This window comes from Xiphophorus hellerii, chromosome 14, assembly GCF_003331165.1.
Source record: "Xiphophorus hellerii strain 12219 chromosome 14, Xiphophorus_hellerii-4.1, whole genome shotgun sequence".
NCBI classification, from domain to species: Eukaryota; Metazoa; Chordata; class Actinopteri; order Cyprinodontiformes; family Poeciliidae; genus Xiphophorus; species Xiphophorus hellerii.
Genome location: NC_045685.1, coordinates 3,898,685 through 3,924,418, shown reverse-complemented (window position 1 = coordinate 3,924,418; position 25,734 = coordinate 3,898,685). Strand labels below are relative to the sequence as shown.

Below are 25,734 nucleotides of genomic sequence, written 5' to 3'. Positions count from 1 at the left end.
TATCAAATATCAACTATTATTATTATTAAAAATAGATGCTTTCCTGTCCTGTCTGGTCAGGAATATGGGCACAATATCAATTTCCTTCTCCTTCGTTGCTTATCCCATTCCTCATTGGCTTCTTAATTTGCACCTAAAGAGCAGAACAGCGAGCTGCCAAAGCCTCCGCTCACACTCAGTTAATTAAGTGGCTTTTATTAACACCACCTGGCTGCTGCTGACCCCGTTAACATCTATAGAAGCCATAAGGGTATAATTAATACCCCCCCACCCCCCAACGCCTCCATCAGCATTTTTTCTTGTTAAAGTTTATTTTAAATAACTGTTAAAATGCTATATGGTACTGATTTGAGGTTGTATTTAATTCACTTCGGACTAATTTAATATCAGGTGGTTTTAATTAAAACCAAACCATTTTGTAAAATAATAATAATTTAAAAAAGAATAGTCAATTCATTTCATAAATATTGGTTCATACCTATCTACCAATTGGATTCTATTTGTAATACAACTAAAATGTATCATGCTAATGGTAAAAAAAAAAAAAAAACAGCTCACAGCTTTGAGCTACAGAATTGGCAGTGATCCTTTCTCCTGAGAAAGCATGTGGCGACAGTGGACAGTCCATCAAATGTAGCTGTTGACTCATAATGAGCATGAACATGGTGACAGTAGAAGAACTTTCCAGAAAGATTGTGTACTTATTTTCCCCCAGTGACTATACCGCACCCACAGTACTCAGCAATCCTAGTAGAGATGTAAGAAAGCGTTTGAATAAATTTCGATTTTCACATTTTACTTGCAGCAGCATAATCTCACGCTGCTTTTCCTCTTGACAAATCCAACCAAATTGTGAAAATAATACATTGGTTTCAAATCATAGCTGCTAAGGATAAAAAAAATTTTAAAAAAGAGAGAGAGAGTAAAAACTCTCCTGCTGCACGGCATCCAAAATAAGTGGGAATAACTGTCAGAAAAAGCAACTAAATTTTTTTTTAAAAATCTGATTAAAATGATTCGAACAAAAACAAAACTGCTTCCAAGATGGATGTAATGAAGTAAGATGATGAGATCAAACGCTCTCTTTGCTCTTCCAGGCAGTTGAGCAAAGGTAATTAATAAATTACTAAATTTTATTTTATTTTTACCTGGCTGCATTGTTTAATTAGATCAAATCTAGCGTGTTCAATTCTTCACATCGATGAGGTTTCAGACTGCGAAAGCTGCACCCTCTCCCCACGCGTTCCTCCGTGTTTGCAGACTCATTTAATGCTCTCTTAACCAATGCATTTTTAAGACACAACGAAGCATAAAACGACATTAATTGTGACTCAAATGGAGGCAATTGAGTGTCCATTAAACAGTAGCGAGCTAAACTGGTGCCCTGTGGTACAGAATGAGAGCCAGACATCGTGAGCAGTAATTATCTCAGGTAGCTATCTCATTACCGTCCTGCTCCTGGTATGTAGCTGTGGCCACAGGCTCAGAGTTTTACCGTTAGCTCCTCGTTTTGTTGTTCTCCTCCGAAGCTGAACCGCTTACCGCCGGTGAGACGCCTTAAATCAAGGCTGCACTCCACAACGCTCCGACTGTCTTAAGTTAATCCCCATCACTGGAATTGAACTTCTTGAGTTGCCAGGTGACTACAAACCTTCGGAGCGTGGTGTTTTTATCTACATAGACGTTTTTATTTTGAATTTAGGGGCAATTGTCTGAACAAAAGCATCAATGAAAACCTCCCCTTTTGATCGCAGACAATTATGTACCGTCTGATGCTTTGTTTGGAATCTGAAGTAGTTGTTACTGACAGCAAACTAAAGCCTTAGATTGTCATAAGAGTACAACGTTTACATTTGTTGCACAGCAGGGCGCAATGTCTGAAAACGTAGAATTGCATTTCGATGCTGAAGTCTTTGTTAGTTCCACAATGAAAAGGCTTAATGGGAAGGCGACAAAAGACTTAGAAAAGCTATTGTTTTCTTTAAGAGCTTGTAAAAGAGAAAAAAATGACTCACTTAGTGTCACCCTCCGCCTGTAACTTGTGCCACTCATCTCTCCTTTTCTTTATCCAGAGTATAGCGGCGTGGCTCACTGGACAGAACCAAAGACCAATCGCACTGTAGCATCGTTATAGGAAGACCTCCATCGGGTTCCAGAAGACTTAAAGATTCAGTATTCAGTTTCTATGCTCCTCTAATCTGCAACAAACTTCCAGAAAACCAAAAAACAGCTGAAACACTGAGTTCCTATAAATCAAGCTTAAAAACTCACCTGTTCAGAGTTGATTTCGATTCAGAATACGTGGAAAACTGATCAGTGTATTTTATGTGTGTTTGCTCGATGCATTTGACAAAATGTAATGTTGATTGCTGTTTTATAATTAGTCACTGTGTGACGTTTTCATGGTGCGAAGCACGTTGAACTGCCTTGTTGCTGAAATGCGTGACACAAATAAACTTGACTTCAAAAAACAAAATAAGTGAGAGATCGTCATTGGACGAGGTTCGAAACATGAGCAAGATTTATATGGTGCAATGAGTGCCACCTTGACAGCGTTTGAATCTGTATATGTGACAGAATTTAGTTTGCGACACAACAATGGACAACATCGAGCTCCTGCATCCGCTCATCGTTACATCGTTACGGGACAAGACAGCAGGAGCAGACTCAGTGGAATCCACTGAAGAATTATACAGAAAATAATCAAAAAAACAGCAACAGACTACTGGAGAGAATTAGCAGTCACTGCGGCGACAATGAGCCAATCAATGTCCGACTACACGTCTAGAACCGGATCACAAAGGGTTTTGAAAAGGTGAACCCGGGTTTGACCCCAGGTCAGGTCAGAAAGGTCCAAATATCTCCTGCCTAAAATTTAGCAAAGGGGTATTTTCTTCTTCTTTGCAGACAGTAAGTATTTAACATAAATGGGTATGAAAAAAAAAAAATCGTGACTGGGAATTCTTGGACTTAATTATACTCGTGTGAGACGCGGTGAAATTTATTAAGGTTTTTGCAATTCAAAGTCTCGTCTGCATCTCGCAAAAATATTCGCAGGCCTTGAACCGTTTCACACTCTGTCGTGTTTGAACAACAGTCTTCGATATTTATTCAGCGTTTCATTGAGCTTGAACAGAAAGTTTCGGAGCCCTCTAGGGGACATGGGAATTTTTTTTTCTTTTGCGTTCCCTCGCAAAACATTTGCGTTCCCTCGCAATACTTTTGCGTTACCTCGCAATACTTTTGCGTTCCCTCGCAAAACTTTTGCGTTCCCTCGCAATACTTTTGCGTTCCCTCGCAAAACTTTTGCGTTCCCTCGCAATACTTTTGCGTTCCCTCGCAAAACTTTTGCGTTCCCTCGCAATACTTTTGCGTTCCCTCGCAAAACTTTTGCGTTCCCTCGCAATACTTTTGCGTTACCTCGCAAAACTTTTGCGTTCCCTCGCAATACTGTACTGGTCAGTTATGCAGCATAATTGAACACTGCAAGCCTTTCTTACGGTGGGCGCCGTACTTTATGCTTTAATATAAGGTTATGTGAGGTATTTCCATGAATGTTAGTATCTTTTTGTGAAATATCTGAAGTTTTATATCTTTCTTTAGGATAGAAAGGCACCACAAACCTACGATATAAACAGAAACTTTCCGTAAGTAGGAAAGAAATAAAAATACATCCTAATTTGGACTATTTCTGAGTTATTATCACGGGTAATAAATCATCTGACAGTTTTGATTGTGTCTCTGTTGTGTTCGTAATCTGAATGGTTTAAAGAGCTGCTTTCAGTGCCGCTCCATCTTAGCCTTAACAGACATAAACATGCAGGAAAAAAATCGATTTTCAATCAGTGTTTTGCACCAAACTGTTAATAATAATAAACAAGTTTTCACGGAGGCTCTGTAAGAGCCATATGAATGAAATGAGTAATTATTGATATGACAGGAGCACGCGGCTTTGACACTTAGTGTGTCGACATGGGAGTGACGTCACCAGGTATGAATGGGAAGGATACTGGTCTGCTGGCTTTGTGTGTATGAGGAAGCGGTGAGCGGGGCGGTCAGTCCTGGCAAAGTTTGGAGCCTGATCATCAAAACGGAATAAATCGATAATTGTGACAGAACAAAGAAAAGGTTTAGAGTTGATTGATACACAGACAGATGAGATTCCCCGAGTTCACCTAGTGCGGCCCTTTACCATCATTACTTTGTTGTGTTTTTAATAATAAAAACTTGTTAATAATAAAAACTGTTTGGTGCAAAAAACAAATTGAAAATCGATTTTTTCCTGCATGTTTATGTCTGTTAAGGCGAAGATGGAGCGGCACTGAAAGCAGCTCTTTAAACCATTCAGACTACGAACACAACAGAGACGCAATCAAAACTGTCAGATGATTTATTACCCGCGATAATAACTCAGAAATAGTCCAAATTAGGATGTATTTTTATTTCTTTCCTACTTACGGAAAGTTTCTGTTTATATCGTAGGTTTGTGGCGCCTTTCTATCCTAAAGAAAGATATAAAACTTCAGATATTTCACAAAAAGATTCTAACATTCATGGAAAAACCTCACATAACCTTATATTAAAGCATAAAGTACGGCGCCCACCGTAAGAAAGGCTTACAGTGTTCAATTATGCTGCATAACTGACCAGTACAGTATTGCGAGGGAACGCAAAAGTTTTGCGAGGTAACGCAAAAGGTTTTGCGAGAGAACGCAAAAGTTTTGCGAGGGAACGCAAAAGTTTTGCGTGGTAACGCAAAAGAAAAAAAAATCCCCATGTCCCCTAGAGGGCTCCGTAGAAAGTAGTTTATACTTGTGAAGTGGATTGATAATATATTTTATGTTAGCTTCTCCTTGACACAATTTTGGTTTAGACAGCTAAAAGAAAACACCCAGCTTTCTTTCTACTACGCTTCGACAAATAACAGCCTAACAATTAATATGTGCCTCATTGGAAAAGCATTTTAAGGTTTTGCTGTTTATCCAAATCCAATACATTAAATATAAAGATTTAACAATGTAATTATAAGCTAAATGGTCTTTTCAGTCAAATAAATGAGAACGCAGTTGACATAATTAATAAAAAAATAATATTTTACCTTTACAAACAAACTGTTGGTGCATGAAAAAAAATCTTCGGTGTCTATATTTTTTAAAATCCCCTCTATGTTGCTTTTGAAAATCAGTCGTAGCAAAGAAAATGTCTGTTTTTTTTTTGACAAGAAAAATACAAAAATGTTTAAGTACAAGCAGATTTCTACAAAATCTGCTACAATCTGAATAAAAACTATGAAACATAAAATAGGTAAGCCCCTTCAAAGTGACTGACCTAATTCAACAGAGGTCCAGCCAATTGGTGCTAGTAGTCCAACAGTAAGTGGTATGTAACTGCAAGGAGGTGATTATTTTTTATAGACACTGTACATTTACTTCATCTCACATATACTTATCTCTTTTAAACAGTTGATAATTCAAAGGAGCAAAAAGCAGAATGAAGATTAGGTTCATCTACCATTAACAGTTTGCAGAGACTTTCCAATAGAATCAATAACGTTCGCCATTGTTGGTGCAAGTAACTCAGACCCTGCGCTACACAAAGTAAATACAGTAGTTGATGCTTTCTAAGAGAAGGCTAATTTTGGTAAAATAATTTTAAAAAGAAATGCAGCAAAGGAAAAATGTTTGGGTTGCAGATCCAAAGCAGGAAAAAGGAAGTCTCTACCTAATGTGAAATATTCCCTCTGATAAAGATCAGAACAACACAAACTTTAAATTAGCTTTATGATTTATCTTGTTATAGTTCACAACAAAAGACAGAAACTCTAACTCCTTTGAAACAAAGAACATGGTTCAACACTTACTGTACATTTAAACTGCAAGATCATACGGGTGCTAAATAATTACTAAGTATTGATGTACGGAGAACAAAACATGACAAAAAACAAGCTAAAAAAAGCATGATTAGTTTACGACTTTGAACCTGAAAAGGACGGCTGATTAAAACAACTTTTATCTGAAAAACTACAGAATGTTCTCTTTAACGAACATCCTGCCTGGCCAAGTTTTAATTGGTCTTTATTCCTTCTCCCATCAGTGTCCCATAGGTAGGAAGAAACCATTGCGGTGTTTAAGCATTTCTGCCCGACTCCCTTCAAAACCACCGGGATGAAAACGTTCCAGACCGAATCTGTACTCGGCCGCCTGCAGTCACACAGTACGGCGCATTAGTATTCTGACAACGTCAGATCTCTGGGCCAAAACACTCAGTGGACAAACCCTGACAAGCAGACACACATTAATAGCTATTCATGAGTGAGAATCGGGAGACATGCTCGAATTGCCACAGCGCAGGGACTCTCAGGGAGAAAATATTCACCACACAATTGGTTAAAAAACATTTTTTTTATCATCGGAAAATAACTCAGTGTTTTTCTCATTACAGGCAACACATTCTGCTCAGCAGTAGATTACTGGAGCAAGTATATAATGCACTGTGGGTACTGGAGCAAGACAAAGCTAATTATTAAGAAGCAAGCAATAACACTGACACATCACTAAAGCAATAGTTACAAAGCGCTATCAGCTAGACTTTTAAACTCTTTCCATCTTGTGTGTTTACTGTTTGAGAGGTGTTGATACGTCCCATTAGTCTGTCCAGTGTTGCGCTTCCCTCGCCCATCGCCTTGGCTAGCACATTGTGACATGTCAGCATGTTGCACACGAAGCTTCTGTGACTTTTAGTAATTTCTTATCAGCTGTCGTAAGTCTAGCAACACAACAAATACAACTTAAGAGCGGCTTGAAATTTATGCTTTAAGAGCTGCATAAATTCGAAGGTCCTTTTTGAAAACCAGAGCAACGACAGCATGGTGCCCATAGAGACCGAGCAATTAACCACTGGGAAGATTAGGCTCTGTGCCTTCCTACTATGAACAGCATTCAGATACTCGAGCCAACCGAAATAAATAAATTAATAAATCTAACCCTGAAATTAGCATGTAGCAAGCCCCGGGAGGTTTTGAGTTTGAATATTAGCCCACAGAGGAACCTTTGCGACAGCCTCCTGAATATGAGGACAAAAGAAGAGCAAACGACTTTATTAAGAGCAGCGGCAAAGAAATCAGTACAACTTCAGAGGTAAACAGGGAACTACTGGTAGTTTGTCTGCTTTAGTTTAAAATTAGATGATTTAAATCAGTCGTGAACAACACTAAATCACAAATCGTAAACATTAGTTCCGCTCACGCTAAAGCGCTACACCAACAGGGCATTTAGTGGAAGCTAACATGCTAACTTCAATTCAAATTACATCTGCTCTTGAAAGACTTCAAACTTCAAGCACTTATATAATTTTGACATCCTAATGACATTAATTTTGGCATCTTGTTATCAACTGTTTGTTCCTGTATGTTTCTTCTTTTAAATATACCGTAGTTAAGGAAAAACATGAGAATGTGATGAGAGGAAACGGAACTGCGGCAAAAAAAGGTCTTCACCCACCTTAAAATAACATAAATACAAACATCTAACTGAAGAATTTAACACAGACGACAACAGAACGTTTACATCACAGCCACAAGTACATTAGCGCTACAGAATTTAACCCGGAAACAGAATTCCGGGGAAGCTAAGTGCGCCAAACGTTTTCAAAGTTAGCAAAGGCGCTAATCAAAAAATATTTGCTAATCTGTTAGCACTTTGGTGGATTAGCTGAAGTGTGAACACCTTTGCTTTCAATACTCTTCCGTCTTTTACGATTCTGTTCTCAATAAAGACAGCCCAGGTGCCAGCAGGGATAATTGTACCGCTGTTTCAGAACTTCGTCTGAAAAACATGTTCAAGCTAGCGAAACAGGCTACATCAAAGAGCGGCGGCACACATAGACCGATGCTGAAACTGAGAAGAGAGGAAAAGGCAGACAGAGAATAAAAAAAAATCTCTCCAACTCTTCATGACATACACTGAATTCCGTAAGTGGAAACAAAACCTCATAAAGCTTTCTTTGAGCGCATGAAATGGTTCATACGAGCCTGCGTTTAATATCCAATAAAGACAAGCTGTAACTACTCAGATAGTGTGGCAAGGAGCAGGGAACGAAAAAGCAGAGGAGAGGCACAACATAAAGAAGGACTTACCAACTAGAGATGAGTCACCTGCAATGAAAGAAAAACAGAAAAAAAAACAGTGGATTAGTCTAAAGCAGGGGTGTCCAAACTTTTTGCAAAGAGGGCCAGATTTGATAAAGTCAAGATGCCCGGGGCCAATAGTTTGTTCGGACATTTTTTAACTACAAAAGTGTCATGCACTTATAAAACAATTTTCATTGTTACAATTATCTTTATTTTTCAAATGACAAAAAAACCAAATATAAGCCAGTCAGGCAGATGAGAACAACTCTAAAAACACAAATTCTGCTTTTGAAATACCTTAAATTTACATGAGTTTAAAAATATCTTTGCCTCAAGAACATTTTAAACAGGTGTTATAAGTAATGCAAAGTTGTCTGTTATTATTAAATCTTAAAACAAGTGAATTTTGCTCTTGTCATTTACAATATCTTTCAGAAATTAATAGTTTTCATCTACAGGTTCATAACCAAATCTTACTCAAGAGTTTAATAAAAATAAGTGCCATAAATCCAAGTGCATAAATGTTCTTTTGGCTTTTCGCTGCTGATAGTGACAGACGTTACCGTTCAAAACACTCAGTTTCATGTCCTCAACTCTCAGTGCCACACTGTTACGTGCCAGGCAAACATTTGCAAATTCTTGCTTCTTCTCAGGGCAAATGTTCTCCACCATTTTCAAAACACAGTTTTGATAAATGTATCTTCAGTAAAAGGTTTGCCATGTTTAGCTGTTAACATTAACATCGTAGCTTGCTTTGGTGGTATTTTCTTTTGACTCAGGCCCAAAGAAATCGCTGTTGTGATGCCAGTGCAGCTTGGAGCTGCTTCAGTTTTTCAGCACGGTCACTCCCTGTTAGCTTGTTGTATGTGTTAGCATGTTTAGTCTGGTAGTGTCTCTTTACGTCAAAATCCTTAAACAAGGCAACCGTCTCATTACAAATTAGACAAGCACAATTGCCTTGATTTTCAGAAAAGAAGTATTGTAATTCCCATCTCTCTTGAAAGCGGCGGCCCTCACTGTCAACTTTCCTTGTTTTCTTTGCAGTGGCCATGGCAGAAATGAGTGGAGAGGGGTTTGCTGCACGGAGGCAGAGACTGATAGTATTAAAGTGGTGCTGCCACCATTTGGTGAAAGGAGGAATTACAGTTTCAAGTTTTATGATTTATTTATTCTGTTTCACAGTGCAGGCGGGCCATAAATAATACATTATGAGACCGAAGCTGCGGGCCGTATGAAATCTGACCGCGGGCCGTGATTGGCCCCCGGGCCGGACTTTGGACATGCCTGGTCTAAAGGGTATAGCAAAAATATTGTTCACACCTGCTCATCAAAGGGAAAGTCACAACTAAATGAGGTATAATAGCAGAGTGAGAAAACGGAGAGTCAGAATGTAATTAACATTTCATGTCTAGGAGAGCGCCGTTTCACATGTAAGCTGCAACACAAAGCTGCTAATTGAGACGGTGGAGGGAAAACAACCATCATCATGTTCCGACAGCAGCATTCATATTTTCCTTGTGAGATAAGACTTAAAGGTCAGAGGCAAACCTTTCAGGCAACGGCTCTGCTCTCTTTGCATTTGACATTCGTCCACATAAGAAACTCATTATGAAAGTCATTTCGTTAAAAGAAGCGTCACGGTAAATGGAAGACTCTATACATGTTGGTTTAGTCGAAACAAAAACATCGAAGCATGCACTTTCTCGTGGAACACAGCCACAAGATTGAACAAAATCACATAAAGGGAAGAAAAAGATTCAAAGTTGATAATGAATAATATTAATAATACATCCTTTGTCAAAAACAGTGTGCAAAAACAAATCGCTCCATACAGAAAGACATATGTGGTAAATTATTCATCAGCTTGTGCCCAGTGACTTCAATTAAATTAAAAAACAAAAACAAACCAAAACACTTTCATCGTAAAAGAGAATTAAATGTCATAACTCATATCATCTGAGTCTCTTCAAAGAGTCATTGTGGACGGTGATGGTGTGAGCACAGAGGATCTCCAGTAGCAGTCAGTCTTTCCTCAAGTCTGATGAGACCTCTGACTGAAGAATGTTGTTATATAACAATCTTGTTGCTACAAAATGCTAACAGCTCAATTTCTGAACAGCGGAGATAATATTCCACAGTAACATGCCTGAGATGAAAATCTGTTGTTGGCAAGCACAGCTAATCCAGCTCATTTGCTTTTGCTGCACCTCTTTTTAGGGTGCATTCACACCAGCCCTGTTTGGGCCACTTTAGTCGAACTCTAGTTAATTGACGGTTCGTTTGGGGGAAGTATGAATGCAAACTCTGGTCTGCCTAAAAACCTCAGTCGGGTTGAAGTGAACTCTGGTACAGTTTAAATGCACATCTGAACGCCAAATGAATGTTCAAAAGCAGGAAGTGGTCTACAGCACATGGCATTCTGGGTAAATGCAACCAAAATAAACACGCAAGTCTAGCGCTAGCTGGAGAAATGGCTTGTGAACTTTTTTACTACAACAGAAAGTTGAATTTAGTGTCTTGTTCAGAGGATTTTGTGTCGTTTCTTTAAGTGGTTCTTGATGCAGCGCCCCCACAGGCGAGTAGGCGAACAGGTTTATCAAATAGTTTAGATCTTTTGATAAACAGCGTATATCATGTGAAACCGAACCACATCAGCTGAAAATGCAACAAATGGTGCAGTTTTAGTCCCCAATGGAACCTAGTCTACCAGACTATCAGGTGTGGAAAGAAACTAAATCCTGGCTGAGAGATATTGGAGTCACAGATATGATCTTTCCTCTTTACGATTGATGAAAGAGATGAACTGAACTTCTTTCTTCTCCCTCTGCCTTTTGGTCCTACTCTGCATCCATAATCATTTTAAACTCCCCAGTGATTTGAGGTCGTAGTTTATGTATTATTTTAGGGTTTGAAATGCTAAACAGCTGTTCCTAATTTTAAAAACAATACCAGCTTTTCAAAAGAAGTAACAATTTTCTTGCACTCCTATGTTTGTTTTGGATTTTTTATTTATTTATTTTTATTCAGCCATTGGTTCCAAGTGTCTCGAATGTTACCGCATTGGAAGAAAATCCCAACCCTTTAAACTACAGACCCAGAGTTCCTTTATTCATTATTTAGTGACAACATTAGACCCAGCGGACCACAGTGGGCTGCCATGCATATGGGCACGATTGATTCCATTCAAAGCCCGTAGGTGAAAAGAAGCTGTTTCGGTCCCAATGCATGAAGCAGAGGAGCCGAGCAGGGATCCCAGCCAGAGCAGAGGCACAGAAGGTTTGTCTTTATGTTGCAGTGCCAACCGTATTCTTGATCTAAGGTCCAGACTGAGGAGCAGAGACGGAGCTTAAATGTCTGAAAGAGCAGAAAAAAGGCCACTGCAGAAATAGTAGAGGACACCTGAAGTCTCCCAGGCCTCGTTTGTTAATATCCTGGACTGTGACAGGGGTATCGCCACATCCCGCGTGATATCCGGGCACTCTGCTCCTTTTGACACGGAAAAACATTCCCTAACACACGGCGTACTGCTAATGTCAGGAGAAGGCAGGGGGAAGTAAGTATGCACGCACAAGACGAGGAGGCAGAGATACTGGAACGGACACGAAGAAGAGATAGCCGCTCAAACATATCTCATCCATCATGTCTCCTCAACTCTCCCAGGCCACCGTCGGCCACCGTGGGAGAAATAAAGTTGTTGCAAGGCACGATACCAGTCTCTAAGAAATATAATGTCATGGCAGCCGGGTACAGACACAAGGTTGTGGCAGCCGCCGTCATGGCGCAGGTCACAGAGCTGGGGTAATCATGTTTTACTGAGGACGTATTCTAGAGAGCTGACAGGACGCCGAGGAAAACCTATAAAGTCTCTAGTGGGCCCTTCGGGATGGTAAATAACGGCAGCCGGATCCCAGAAGAACCGTAATACTCACGAAGGCGTTCCTTGAAGGAAATATACCTCAGCCGAGGCCAGTGAGCTCCGGGGACGTTGAGGGCTTTAGTGTGCCGAGCCAGAACCTCCTTGTAGTGCGTGGAATCCATCACTAGATCAAACGATGCAGCATGCTCTCTCTCTTTTGTCTACAACAGGCACTGATCCCCGTCTGCCCCTTTGCGTTCCTCCTCCTACTAAAATCAGCGCACATTTCCCTTTTCTGATTCTCTTGCCTGGAGGTATTTGAAGAGAACATATGGAAAAAGCTTGACTCACAAACCTAAAACCATTTCTTCTTAGTTTTGATCTTTTCCGACAGGTGACCAGGTGCCAAACATAGACTCATTATATGTAAAAGAAAAAAAAACAGTAACCTCTCCAGTATTAGGATGAATGTGTTTTATACATTATTTTACTATTAAATAAATCTTTATTTGCAGTAATGTATCAAAAAGAGGGGAAAAGGAAATGCTTAATGTTTTTTTCCCCATTGTCAGTGAGTAATTATTTTAGACATTCATCAAAATATTAAACATTACTATTAACGCATCAAAGCAGCTATTTTAAAACTGTATATTTTCTGATTTCTTTGGAAAATAATATATATATATTTTTTAATGGGTTATTTTAGACTTCATTCAGTACTGTAAAAACTTTTCTGACCCCGACGGAATTTTATTTTTCACACACAAGCCACCTCAATAGATTTTTTTTCTTTCTGCCGTTTCATGTGAACTGACAGGTTTTGTTGGGAATATGAAATATTTCCTGTGAAACGGTGTGAATGTGATTCATTCTGAGGTTTTTCACTGAATTCATTAAATTCAGACGCGTTGTTTATGTTGTTGCCTCGCCTTTACTTTCCATAAAAAAAGAGAAGCATAAATCCTTTGCCAGCGCAACTCTAAAGAGATGATATAGTAAAAAGTAATCCCTGAAATGATGTCAGCTGCTATCGCTCTTTTTGTAACGTATAGAACTAAATCAGTTCTCATTAGTGAATGCATGTTGTACATATGTTCCCTCGCCTTCTAGCGTTGGGAATTTCAATAACAATATTTTTTCAAATTCACTACCTGTCGGTTTTTATTCCTTTGACGCTTTCTCTCTCACGCACTTAAAGACCCATACACACACAGGTTATACGTGCGTTTAAAAAAAATTCAGTAGCTTGCTTTACAATGTGTTTAATAGCAGTTCAGTTGAGTAACAACCTGATTCACCTGAATTCTTTCTGCACCAATAGACGTTTACGTCACAAGACGAACTGGTTCAATTATGTCAAATTACTTAGAAACGACGGCAAAGAAAATTGAGATAAACTGGTGTCAGCACAGCTTCCATTTTTTTTATTACATTATCAAAAGCAATAAAGAGTGTTTCCAAAATTTTCTAAAAGACGTCACTTTAGATGGTTGGGTTGCACAGATTTCCTGGGTTGCTCTGGTTCCCCCTGGAATAGTTTTTAGCTCTTTCTTTTGGACATCTGTTATGATGCATAACCATAGCAACAAGGTACTATTTTTACAACCCGAAGCAGCTGACTAGCAACGTAAATAAAACCTGAACTACAACCTGATGGATGCAGAGCAGGACCAAAGAGCAGAGCGAGAGGGAAGTTAGAACCATCTCTTCTATTGATCGGAACAGTCAAAGATCGTATAGCCGACTCCAATATGTGACTTTTTAACCGTGTGACCTGATAGAGATATACAGAAGAGCGGAAAAGCAAATGTGGTTGATTAGCAGTGCTTCAGTCAGAGGCATTTTAAGATTTGTTGCGAGACTGACTGCTAGTGGAATTCATTCCTGCCCACTGTGACGCTTTGCCGATACTTGGAAGACACGAGTTATGAAGCTTTATTTTCCTTTGGGATGAAATCGGATTTTGAATTTAAATTAAATCTGAAAGATCTCCAGAAAGTGAACTGTTGTTCAATATGTTTAAAGTAAGAGTAAGGAATAATGGGATGAAGTGTACATGAAATGGATGTCATAGTGAATCCAGGTATTAAATCATGAAGAATCTGGACCAAAATCTAAGCCCACAGTCTCACACTGACAGAACAACAACTATAATTACTGAGTTCTAATTTTCTCCATCACTGAGCAGACAAGGAAAAGCTGCTGGGATTCTCCCTTGATCAAAGTCCTATAACTAGTAGCATTCACATCTGAGCAAAAATAAAGAGGAACCTTTGGCTTTTGTCATTTCTGTAGTTTTTCTGAGAGAGAAAAAAAAGTCACAGACATTCACTACAATACAATCATGACTGACAACCTTAGTTTTGTGAGATTTTCAAGTTTCAAAGAATGACAAAACCAAACAGATGGATCAAACTGATGGTGTAGGTTCAATCAAGATAGTGCAATCGGTGCAATAAAAACAACAGAAGACACTTAGCATCAAGGACTGGAACATTTACTATGACTTCCTAATTGGAAGGTTTACGTGGGAACGCATTGATGTCTGACAAAAATTAACCAAGGTAGATACGCCTGGCGCCTCAACAAAGTGCTGAGGTTCTTGCCGACTTTACTGGTGGGTAAGAGGGTTACTACCAACACTATGCCCCTGGAAGCTGAGAGCATTCTGTCATCAACAGAATTCCTCTGGGAGGGGAGAGGGAGAAACTGTTGGCGAAACATGTATCTCCGAACTTATGTCTGCTGATTACCTAGGACTGTGAATTGCATTTGGACTCAAGTCAACATCAACCAACATGTTCATCAACCAACAATTTACAAGACACCGTCATCACTGTGGAGTTGTCCGTCCCATTGAGGAAGCCATTGATTTAGCAATTGAAAGGAAAAAGCTGTGATATGCAACTCTTGCAAATGAACAAGAGAACTGATGATGGAAAATGTTTGTGCGTCCAGTGGTGATCCTATAAAATTAGACCAGATAAAAGGTCAAAACACCCTTAGGACTGGGCCGGGAAATGTTTGTGCATCCAGTGAAGACTGGTCCCAGGAACCTCATAGTTAGTTCTATTAAAAGACTACTGAAGGAGGTTGAGGTCAGAGGGCAGGCTCAACGGAAAACCACCAGACAACTTGCAACTGCCGCCGCAAGACACAACTACTGACCATTGGCTCATGAAGCCGTCAATGTGACGCACATCGAAATTTGATCAGTCTACAGTGGGCCAGGCATGAGCGAGGGTGTATTGTGATGGAAGGTCAAAACACAACTGATGATGGGTTACACAGAAGGCTGTAGAACAACAGATTACCACCCACAAAAATACTTCCAATCCAACCAAAGAAAAAATTTGCATTCCATGTTGTTTTTAAGGGTTGTTTAGCAACTAGTCCAAGCAACCTCAACTCCAGTTTTTGAGTGCCTGTGTCCTGCAACTTTAAATGTGTCCCTGGCTGAATTGCCTCCTCAGTCAGATTCTCTAAAAGTTGCAGAACACTGGCCGTCAAGGATGCCTGATAAGAGTCCAAGGAGGCTTACTTTAGTAAAACGGCTGCATTTCAATTTTACAGGGAACTTACTGTAAATGTGCATTCACATATCAGAGAACTCATTTTACAGTTCTGTGAACACAAAATAAAATCATAAAGCATGTTCATGCTTAGCTCACACAAATAAAAGTCACACTCCAGTACTAAGGTAAAGCACGGTTTTAGAAAGGTGCAGGTCCAAAGCTAACATTTTCTGCCTCCGACTTTTAACAATAAGATGCCAGAGAAAGTGATGGAGTGACCAGAGTTTTCAACAGTCGTATGTAGGGAAGGAGAGCACTTCTTTTTCTCACCCCTTGAAATGAGGTTTCATTCAGTGAGCCGAACAATTGTGCTCCCTATTGGACCAAGTAGACAGGGAGATTCCCCCCATCACTGAGCATGCACAGAACATCTGTGGTGAGAGGTCACATGTGCATTTTTAAAGAGTTGTTTTTGCTCAAGATAAACACTCTACTAAAATTTTCTACCAGCCAATGTGGAGACTTTGGGTGTGTTAAGTGCCACAGCCATCTGAAGAGAGATTACATTATGAAGCATGTGTAGGCCTGTCACGATAGCAAATTTTGCTGAGCGATTAATTGTCTCAAAAAATTGTTGCGATAAACGATAATATTGTTTGAAGACCTTTTTTACACTGATGTAATGGAAATGACGTAATAACGCATGCGATTTCCTGCCAAAGATAGATACACTTTATTTTCAAAATAATATTTAACACTGGAACTGATAAACAAAATAAACAAAACAACCAAAAACAAAATGGATTCTCAGTCTCCATTAACAAAATATGTACTTGATAAAAACTAAACAACATAAAGCCAAAGTGGAAATAAATACTGCATTCAACCAAAAGAGTGCAGATTATGATGTCTGTATATTATGTTGCCCTTCAGTAATAATTAGATTTAAATAGAGAAGATGGGCACATCGACTACCTGATGCAATAGTTCACACTACATGATTTTTTGCTCCTATTTTCCCCCTTAAGACAATCTTAGAAAGTTGGTCTTTCTAAGATTGTGTGGTGTGTTACGGTAGATCGTCGTTGCCGCTCCGATCTAAATCAGGGTTTTTTCCCCGACTGGGAGCTTTAACACAGCCTGTTGAATGTGACAGGTAGCCAATCAGAAAGCGCGGATTCTCCTCCGCGCTTTCTGAGGGGAAATTACGGAGGTAATCCCAAACAGCTGACACGGCGCAACCCGAAGTCCAGCGGACATTGGAGATGATGTGTGGAAACAACATTAATGTTTATTCAACATGCAAAGAATATAGAAATGACAAGAGGAGTTGGAGCGAAATTGCTACTGCAGTTGATAAACCCGGTAACTTTTCAGCTGTTCTTCGTTAACGTGACGTAAATAGGTTATAATGATTTTCATTCAGTCAGGACTTTACGCTGACACTAGCCACATGCATTGCAGGTAGATTGTAGTAAAGCATTGATTAATGCCTGGTTTTAAAATTAGTTCACTGGACTTGTAGCCATTATTTTGTGCCCATTGTTGGACACCACACGGCAGGAACGAACCCGATCGAACCGTTATACCTAGGATTTCTGTCGGCTAATGTGTGATCTGTCAGGTTTTGAAAATGGGCCGACAATCGGCTCTAAGATCGTGTAGTGTGCGCTGGGCTTTACACTAAGGAAATGAGGAAAGAGGGTCAGTGGAGAGCACCGGAGTTGAGCCTTTTTTCATTCGGTGTCATTAACAGAAAGAGAAAAAGGACGGAAGAGATGATAATGCCAATAATTGAAATGACGTCGATAGTTTTAATTTATCGTACGATTAATTGATTTATCGTTTATCGCGACAGGCCTAAGCATGTGGTTTTCAAACGAGGCGGAAAAGGTTTTGGAAATGATAGGTCTAAAAGGCAGGTTTTCTGTTTTAATCACGATACAACTGGAAAGCATTTCAAGAACAACTGGTATTTAAAAAAACCCTCTTCAATCACAGACATGGACTCTCGACTGATAATATTTCAGTGCTGATGCTGAAATAAATTAGATTCTTTATTTTTAGCAAAACAAACATAGAAATGGTTCGCCAGACACTCCGTGTCATTTCAGTCCCCAAATCCCATGAAAAAAATCTGACCAGTGAGCTGAAAACAAGACTGCATAAGGCAGACTTAAGGACTCGGGATGATGTGGGGTGTTTGTGCAGAAAGGAACAGTCAAAGATGTTTTTCTCTAGGACCAACGTTGTCACATCTCATAGGAGAAGACAAAGTGTTGTCCTGTTAACAAAACGGATGTGTGGAAAGTAATAACAGCCAGTAACCACATTATAGGGTCATAACGACTGATTGAATGATTCAAGGACCTGGACTTTGAAAAGTCCTCAAGGTCTTGAGGTTTTGTTAACTTATGTTTTGGCTGTTTAGCTTGCTTCTATCCCGTCAGATTATTATTTTTTTCTTTGGGTTGGGCAACGATCTCACTTTTCCCAAAGAGCTGTTGACGAATGCTAAGTGCTTTTAGCATCTATGGAGGGAGACAGAGAGGGACGGAAAGAAGAGCCGCCAAGAAAGACGGCTCAGTACTGCAAAAAACAGAATTGGCTTTTCACAACAGCTCGTCCTCTATGCTGCAACAGCTCAGCTGGAAACTTTAGAGTTTAGATCAGGCCTAAAAAATTACAGCCTGATTGGTCAGGCACGTAAATGTTGGGTCTGAGCCCGATCCAAATAACTCTAGAAATCAAAGCCCGCAGTGAACTGTATTATGTTAAACTGCTCTGCAAGCTTAGTAGTGGAACTCTCCCTGTTTTAAGTTTTTGTTTAATATCTTCCAGCTCCATTTTCTCACTTGTTGTACTTCCTCATCAAGGCGAAAAAAAAAATAGATAAATTACAACTCTATTTTATGAAAAGGTTTTCTCATACTTCAGACTTGTGTCTGAAAGTGGGGTGGAATATAAAGTGCAGCATTTACTCAAGCCTAATTTTAAGTTTGCTTCTCAATTTTTAAAAGTGAATGTGAAATGTTTTATACGTTGTCTGTTTTTGCACGTAAGCAAAAAAAAATAATAATAATAAAATCATACTTCAACCTTGAGACTAAAATCGATGTATTTTACATTTATTTTACAAAGTGTTGTATTTTAAGGAATAAAATATTTTATCAAAGAATAGAAAGAACTGAATTGTTTCTTACTGGCATTTTCTCTTTCATATATTTATTTTACTAGCTCATGTATCTGCTGGCTTAAGTAGAGGTTACTTTTATTTGATTGTTTGAGTAATCATCAGAATAATCAACAGATGACCCGGTTACTAAAATAATCGGCTACAATTTATTTGAATGGATGTGCATAAGACTGACATAATGCTGTCATAAACATGACATAACTATTATGAACATGAAGAAGTCTTTATGAATGTTTATGACTGTTGTCATGAAGTGACATTCAGTAAATCAGGACACTTTTCATGTGAAGTTGTCAATTTAATGGACTTTTTATTTTAGTTTTAGTACAATGTTGCATTAAGTGTCATTATTTACTGAATCATTTCATGACAGACATTCATGAAGACTCATTCATGTTCATAACAGGTGTTATGTTTATGACAGTGTCATGTCAGTCTTATGAACATCCCTTCAAATAAAGTGTTGCCAAATAATCACTTACAACAGCCCTACTACGCTATTGATCTTTTTATTTTAAAAAAGTTATTGATGTGGTTATTTTTTTTCCCATGAATAACTGCTCTCAATTATTTTTGCTTTTGTTGTCCCAAGCTATGAAACTCAGATGAAGGATTTAATTCATGTAAAGTCCTTTCCAATAACAACTATAGAGGGCGCTACATCTAAAAGCCTTTTTTTTTTTTTATTTTATTTTTACTTCTTGCCGCCATCTTGCCTCGCTGGCATTAAAAAATAAAATAAAATCACACCTAACACATACTGTATGCCTTCCAGTGACCTTCAGGATGTTCCCCTGTGATTTCACAACATACATCTTCAATGTTAGGTGGTGCTTGCAGCCGTGCTTAACCAATGATTCTTTCTCTCTCTCTCTCTCTCTCTCTCTCTCTCTGTCTCTCTCAGACACACACACACACACACACACTCTGATCCCCTTCTTCTTGTGCGTTTGCACATCTCCTTCCTGGACCCCGGTCCTTGCTCTAATCCTCTGGACTCAATGCTTAGGCTGCAGCCTGGTAATTCACCAAATCCCCTTCTGCTCCCCACAACCCACACCTCTCCTCCAATGTCAAGTGCTCCTTGACAGAAAACACACACTTTTCCAAACATACACCCCCTTGAACATAAACGGTGTGAACAGATGTAAAGGCTGCACATTACAATTTAACTTCTTCAAAATCCTTTTTTTTTTTAATCATCAATTTTGTCTAAAGTTGATCTATTAGGTAAAGCACATGCGGCATCAAATTAATTTGTTTTCAAGTGTTAGGTTCTCCAAGCGTGGCTTAAGTTTGACATCTTGGTCGACTGTCACTACAAAGCTTTCGCCTCTGACTATTTCATGAGACGCTTTGTTGTTTTCACCAAACACTGAAGTCACGGCTGAATGGCCGTCGGAGTTCCCAGAAGAGTTTATCCTGCCGGCGAGGCAGCGAGAGGCATCGGTCAGCATGCCAAAGAACTGAGACTGAGATTATAAATGGGGTAAAAGAGATAAAATGGACACTCTAATGGAGGAACCTGCTTCAAAATGCAGGATCCTCCAGAGTAAGAACTCTGTGTGTGCAGCCGTCCAAAAGTTTGACAGTTATGTCGGGTGTTTGCAAGAATTAGCAACCAAATTGTTTTCGTCAAAGTTCATGACTTTATCTGGAAATATAATTGTTTTGAACAGTGGGTCAGTTGGAATGGAGGCCTTCCGTTTTAAAGACACGCGACTGAAGAAAAAAGAAATATCGGAGACCTGTCGGGATCACATGAACTAAACATTATGGTTACAAAGGGGAAAACAGGTGTGCTGTCTTGGAAGTCTGCAAAATGGAAAACAAATGAAAAGAGGGGTGTAGAAAAAAAAGAAAAGAAAGGGATAGCACAATCTGATTATTAGGTTCGAGAAAAATTTCTAAAGACCTTAGAAAGTGTTTCTTTGCAGCATTTCAGGACATTTTGCTGCTCTGATAAGGTAAAAAGAAAAACAAAAAAACTACTTTGAATTACTGGAGTGGCCTTCTACTGAGACCTGCCATCACAGCACCGACTTTGTTCCTCCATGATGAGTGTGCCTGCTCTGCTAGATGTTATTAGACTAATGCTGTCATGCTCTAGTCAAGTTAATGGTCTGTGGTTACTGTTGCAAAGCCCTGCTACTTGATTAAATAATTAACTCAGTATTAGTAGATTAATCTACCAGCTAATTGGCTAGGTCAAAGTGATTGTAACGGAGACTCTGCGCAACAGCTGACTAACCAACAGTGCTGTTATTTGATATTCACTCAGTGTTTCCTTTATATTGTGCTGTTAACATAGTGGCTGGTGCCAGCCAATGAGATGCCAGCGTTCGAAGGGCTTTTATATCAGAACTTAATTATTCACATCACAAAAACTTTTTTTTCTTGGTATAAAATGGAATTAGGAATCAACTTTCATTGGTGGAGCGTTTGTTGCCAGTACTTCGAATGTTTTAAACTGTTGATAAATTGATAATTAACCCCTTCCTCTCTCCATCTCTCTGATTTAAATCAGATGATACATTTTCAGACATGTAACAGAATAGAGTATGATGGGCCCTAAATGGCACAATCCGTATCTTTGATAAAAGAATACCGCCAAACGTCATACCTCGTCTGCCTTCTTTATCCATACGGTTTAAAATGATGTTGCGGCTAAAGAACCTTCAGCTACTTACTTACTTACTGTACTTATGGAGATTTTTGACTATTCTTTCAATAGTGCATTTGCTAGGTCAGATGCTGATATTTGGGTTAGGATTCTCACTCAAATTCATTCTAAAGGTATTCTGTCAGGCTAAGGTGTAAATTCTTCTTCTCCAAACTCACTAATCCAGGTCGTTATGGGCGTTGTCATAGAGACGCACTAGTGTGATATCTTGCTGAAACAGGAAGTGGCCATCCCTAAAAGGTTCCATTAAAGTTGGGAGCATAAAAATGTCCAGAAAGTTTTGCTACGCTGATTCATTCGGTGTTTCTAAGTGGCGGAGCCCCTTTCCTGGAGCACACTCCCACATCATCACCCCTCCAGCACCAAACGTTACACTTAACAGAACGTAAACACACGTTCTCCTGGCAATTCCCGAACTTGGTTTTGCCAGACGGAGATGCGCGATTGTCACTCCGGAGAATTCACTCCAGAGTCCAGCAGCCCCCGATGCTCAGAGAGGCAAGCCGTGCTGCAGCACTCGGACGCAGCCGCTCCACGCAGAAAGAAAATCTGAAGGTCTGCAACTATCGACTCTGCTGGAAGTTGGCGAGTTGAATCAGATACAACGTGATTCGGTATCTGGATGTTGAATTAACACTGAGTGAATAGTTTGGCACTACAATGGAACATCGTTATCAACAATGTAGAAGTTTTTGCCAACTGTGACAAAAAAAAAGAAGAAAAGAGTAAGAACGTTTGAAGAGGTAAGATGGATTTGACTGGTAACTAAAACTGTTCATTTAAAGCAAAAATAATGTTACCATAACTACTGAATGAGGTTGTTCTGTAATTACCTTCAGATCAGAAATAGTTCAACCTCAGCACCAGATCAACTCAGGTGCTACGCAGGTTTGTTTAGTTTGTTTTTTTTAAACAGTGTCAACCTGAGTAAAGAAAATACATAACTACAATTTAAGAATAAATACAACTCCATTTTAGGATGTTGATTTATAGAAAGCCGACCTTTCAGTTTCTCAGCTTTTGACAATTTATATCAATTAACTATGAAGTTATTGAGGTGATTATTTTATTTACCTACATGTCTACATGTCTATATTACTTCGGGATAGTTCTGGCTAATTTTCTTTGGTGAAAGTTCGGAAGACAACTTAGTAGCTCTGCATTGTCAATATTAATTAAAAATATCCTATAACAATATTTAACCAGTGTAAAGTCCTGATCAGTAAATGGTAAAGACAAACTTGACTCACATTTTAAAAAGTACTGCATTTAAAGGAGAGAGAAAATTGTCGATAAAATACGCATAAACTGCTCTGTCAAATTTCTTGATAACATTTTTCATATACTGTATATACCATAATCTAGTTTTACAATACCTGTAAAAAGTATTCACACCCTTGTACGTTTCACCTATCTTTGCTTTTTCAAATCAATCCAGCTTTTTTTTTTTTTTTACACAAAAACCTCTCAAAACTTTGTCAAATTGAAAACTTATTTCTACAAAATAATGGCAAACAAAAATCTTTAACGAAAACTAAATTATTGCATACATAATTATCCCTTCTGATGAATTGCATCAGTCGCTGTCATTATTTTGTAGAAATTTGTTTTTACTTTGATATCAAATAAGACTTTTGTGATTTGGTAAAAATAAAAAAAACAGCTAGATTTTGCTGATCATGATTTAATGTAAAAGCAAGAAGGTGGGGAATGTTTAAGGCTCTGTACGCTTTGAGCAGAGCAGGAGAGCCAAGCAAGCAGCGTGCGCAAAAACAGACAGTTTGCCTGAGTTGATATAAACTACAAATATAAATCTCAAGTTTTATTAAATTAGATTCATCCAAGTCTGCGTTGGTTTCGACAACCGTCGCAGTGGAAACTCCTGCCGCTTATCGCCTATTCTGATTTAATAATCTCTCAGATAAGACAAATAATACAAACCGGAATCCTTTAAGTTGTTTTTCTTTGCTGAGCAAATGAACTTGATGGAGCATGCTGGCATCGTTAGGTTAGAGTCACTCCCTATGATTTGAACCACAAATTCACCTTTATGTTAACATCCTCCGTAATTGGACGTTTATTTTGAGATGTGGTCTAAATATTTCATAAAGGTCTGGATCTTTGCAGACATTTAGTGTAGTGATTAGTTTGGGTCTGGATTCAAGGTCCTACATCACCTCCCCTCCGCCTGCCCACTCTGTACCTGCTCCCAAAAATAAACACAGAATAAACAGGGCTGTAATGTTGTTCTCCTTGCCTCATTGGTATGCTCGTATGCTCCGGCGAGCACAAAACTACACGCTGCCCTGTGAATGTTCAAAACTACCAAGGGGCGACATTAAGGTGGAGATGCCCAGAGTACGCCGTTTGATTTAGAGAGGCTCTGCTTGCCTCGTATAGTTGGGGTTTTTTTAAGACACAGCTGCTTCCCCCTTTTTAAATTTTTTATTTTTTTTTTTTACAAGGGACTCCACAAACCACCCATATCCTGCTGCCTAAGCACTTCACCTTCATGGAAAGCAGCATAGCAAATGCACTGAAAGCACTCCAGACGGTTGACACCGGCTCCTAATCTGAGCTGGAGTATTATTTTGGTTCGCTGAGCCTTATGTGAAAAACCCTCTCACTACACTAATCATCTGGCCAATTAGAGCCATTTGGAGATAAGATAGGTAGCTTTGATCAGTGCTGCGTACCGAGATATTTGGAGAACAAGGTCATGTCTCTCCTATTTGGAGTCGAGCTCAGACTGCAGCTTCCACTGAAACAGGCCAGGCTAACTGCTATTACACTGACTGAGCTATTTCTTTAAAGCTATGGATTCCAGGTAAAGTTTTTTTATGCCAAAACAGTGACATTACTGATCTTATTAAATTGATTATAAAAAAAACATTAAAAGAGGCTTTGTGTCATAGACTACTTTAGTAGATAATGCTGACATGTCATATCTATAAGAAAAAGTCAAATCCAAATTTCATTTTAAAGCTTTTACATGAGCAGTAAGGAAACATGTTTCCCTATCCTATAAAATCCTTATTTTGCTGCCCACACTGGATGTAAAAACTGTAATGTTTAAGCAGTGGTTGGCACTGCTAGTTAGAAATGTAAGTCCGCCAACACAAAAGAGCTACAACAATGCGGCATGAGCGGGAAGCTAGACACTAACCTAAATTCAAATTTTATCTGGCCTTGAAAGACTACAGCCAATTTCATTTTGACATTACAATTTACATGTTCTATTAACGCCCTTAGATATAGCATGTTTATGTATTGTTCTCTTATGTTCCTTGTTTGAAATAAAGTTGTTGGAAAAGAGAAGAAACAGTCTTCATACTCAGTCTTTGTCCACTTCAAAATAAGAGCATAAATGTAAACACTTAGCTACTTGAAGAATTCTCAACTGTTGTTAACCAAAACTTCCACACTGATGTAAAACTTTATTCTGCTGAAAGTCAACAAAACAGCTAAGTAAGTTAGGCCTCTAGAATTTATCTGGTAAAACGAATTGAGGGAAAGCTAAGTGCACTACATGCTTTAAAAATTAGCAAAAGTGCTAAGCAAGCTCCGCTATTAGCGGACTAGCGGAAGTGTGCCCACCGCTGCGTTTAGGTTTAAGATAGCCTGGAAAAATAAATAAACATATGCACTGTCCTGTTCAGAAATATAAACCGGGCGTTATAGTTTTTCTATTTGTGTATATAATGTGGTAGAATAGCTGGAATGTGCAACAGCTAGTGAAACAGTGATTATGCAGATAAGTAAGCCACCACTATTTTATATAAAGATGAATTATCACACTTTGCAAGAATGTGTTAAAATCTGATTGTAAAAGTGGGAATTCATTGGCTATAAATATGACCTAAACACTCCAAAGGAATATAGTGAGTGAAGGGAAAGTTACATGATAAATTCATATTAAATATTTCCATTTGTAGTTTAATATTTGGACCTGTGTTGGGACAGTAGAAACAACCCCGGGGACAGGAAGTGCAGAGACAAAGCATCCTGTTTAACAACGACTTCGCTGATTTACCCATGAAGACCTGGAGCAACGCACAGCGGTGTGTTTAGAGGGAAGCGACCTCTGCCTCCGGCAAAACAAATCGATACACAGTGAGTTATTACAGAAGCACAAGTGCTGCTAATTAGGTTTGGTAAATTAAAACTTTTTTCTTGCCATGTCAGCGTTTGTTATTAAGAGGACGCACTAAAGATTTTATAAAACTTTAATTGCTTTTGTGCGTCACAGTCCCTCAAGTAAAGGAAAAATAAAGATTCCTACCGCTAGCCCTAGATTTGTTTTTTTTTCTTTTAATTTCAGTCCATAAGGAAGGACGTCCACCATGTTTCAGAGGA

At 38.9% G+C, this 25,734-nt stretch overlaps 1 protein-coding gene across 7 annotated transcripts in view; it reads right to left on the bottom strand.

The window, feature by feature from the left end:
* Window positions 1-25,734, bottom strand: part of nrxn2b (neurexin 2b) — an 813,260-nt gene that overhangs the window by 571,967 nt on the left and 215,559 nt on the right. For all 7 annotated transcript variants that reach the window (XM_032584259.1, XM_032584258.1, XM_032584254.1 and 4 more), the window contains one exon: window positions 8,135-8,152. In XM_032584259.1, the coding sequence (XP_032440150.1) occupies window positions 8,135-8,152 (18 nt within the window). The remainder of the gene's footprint in view (window positions 1-8,134; window positions 8,153-25,734) is intronic.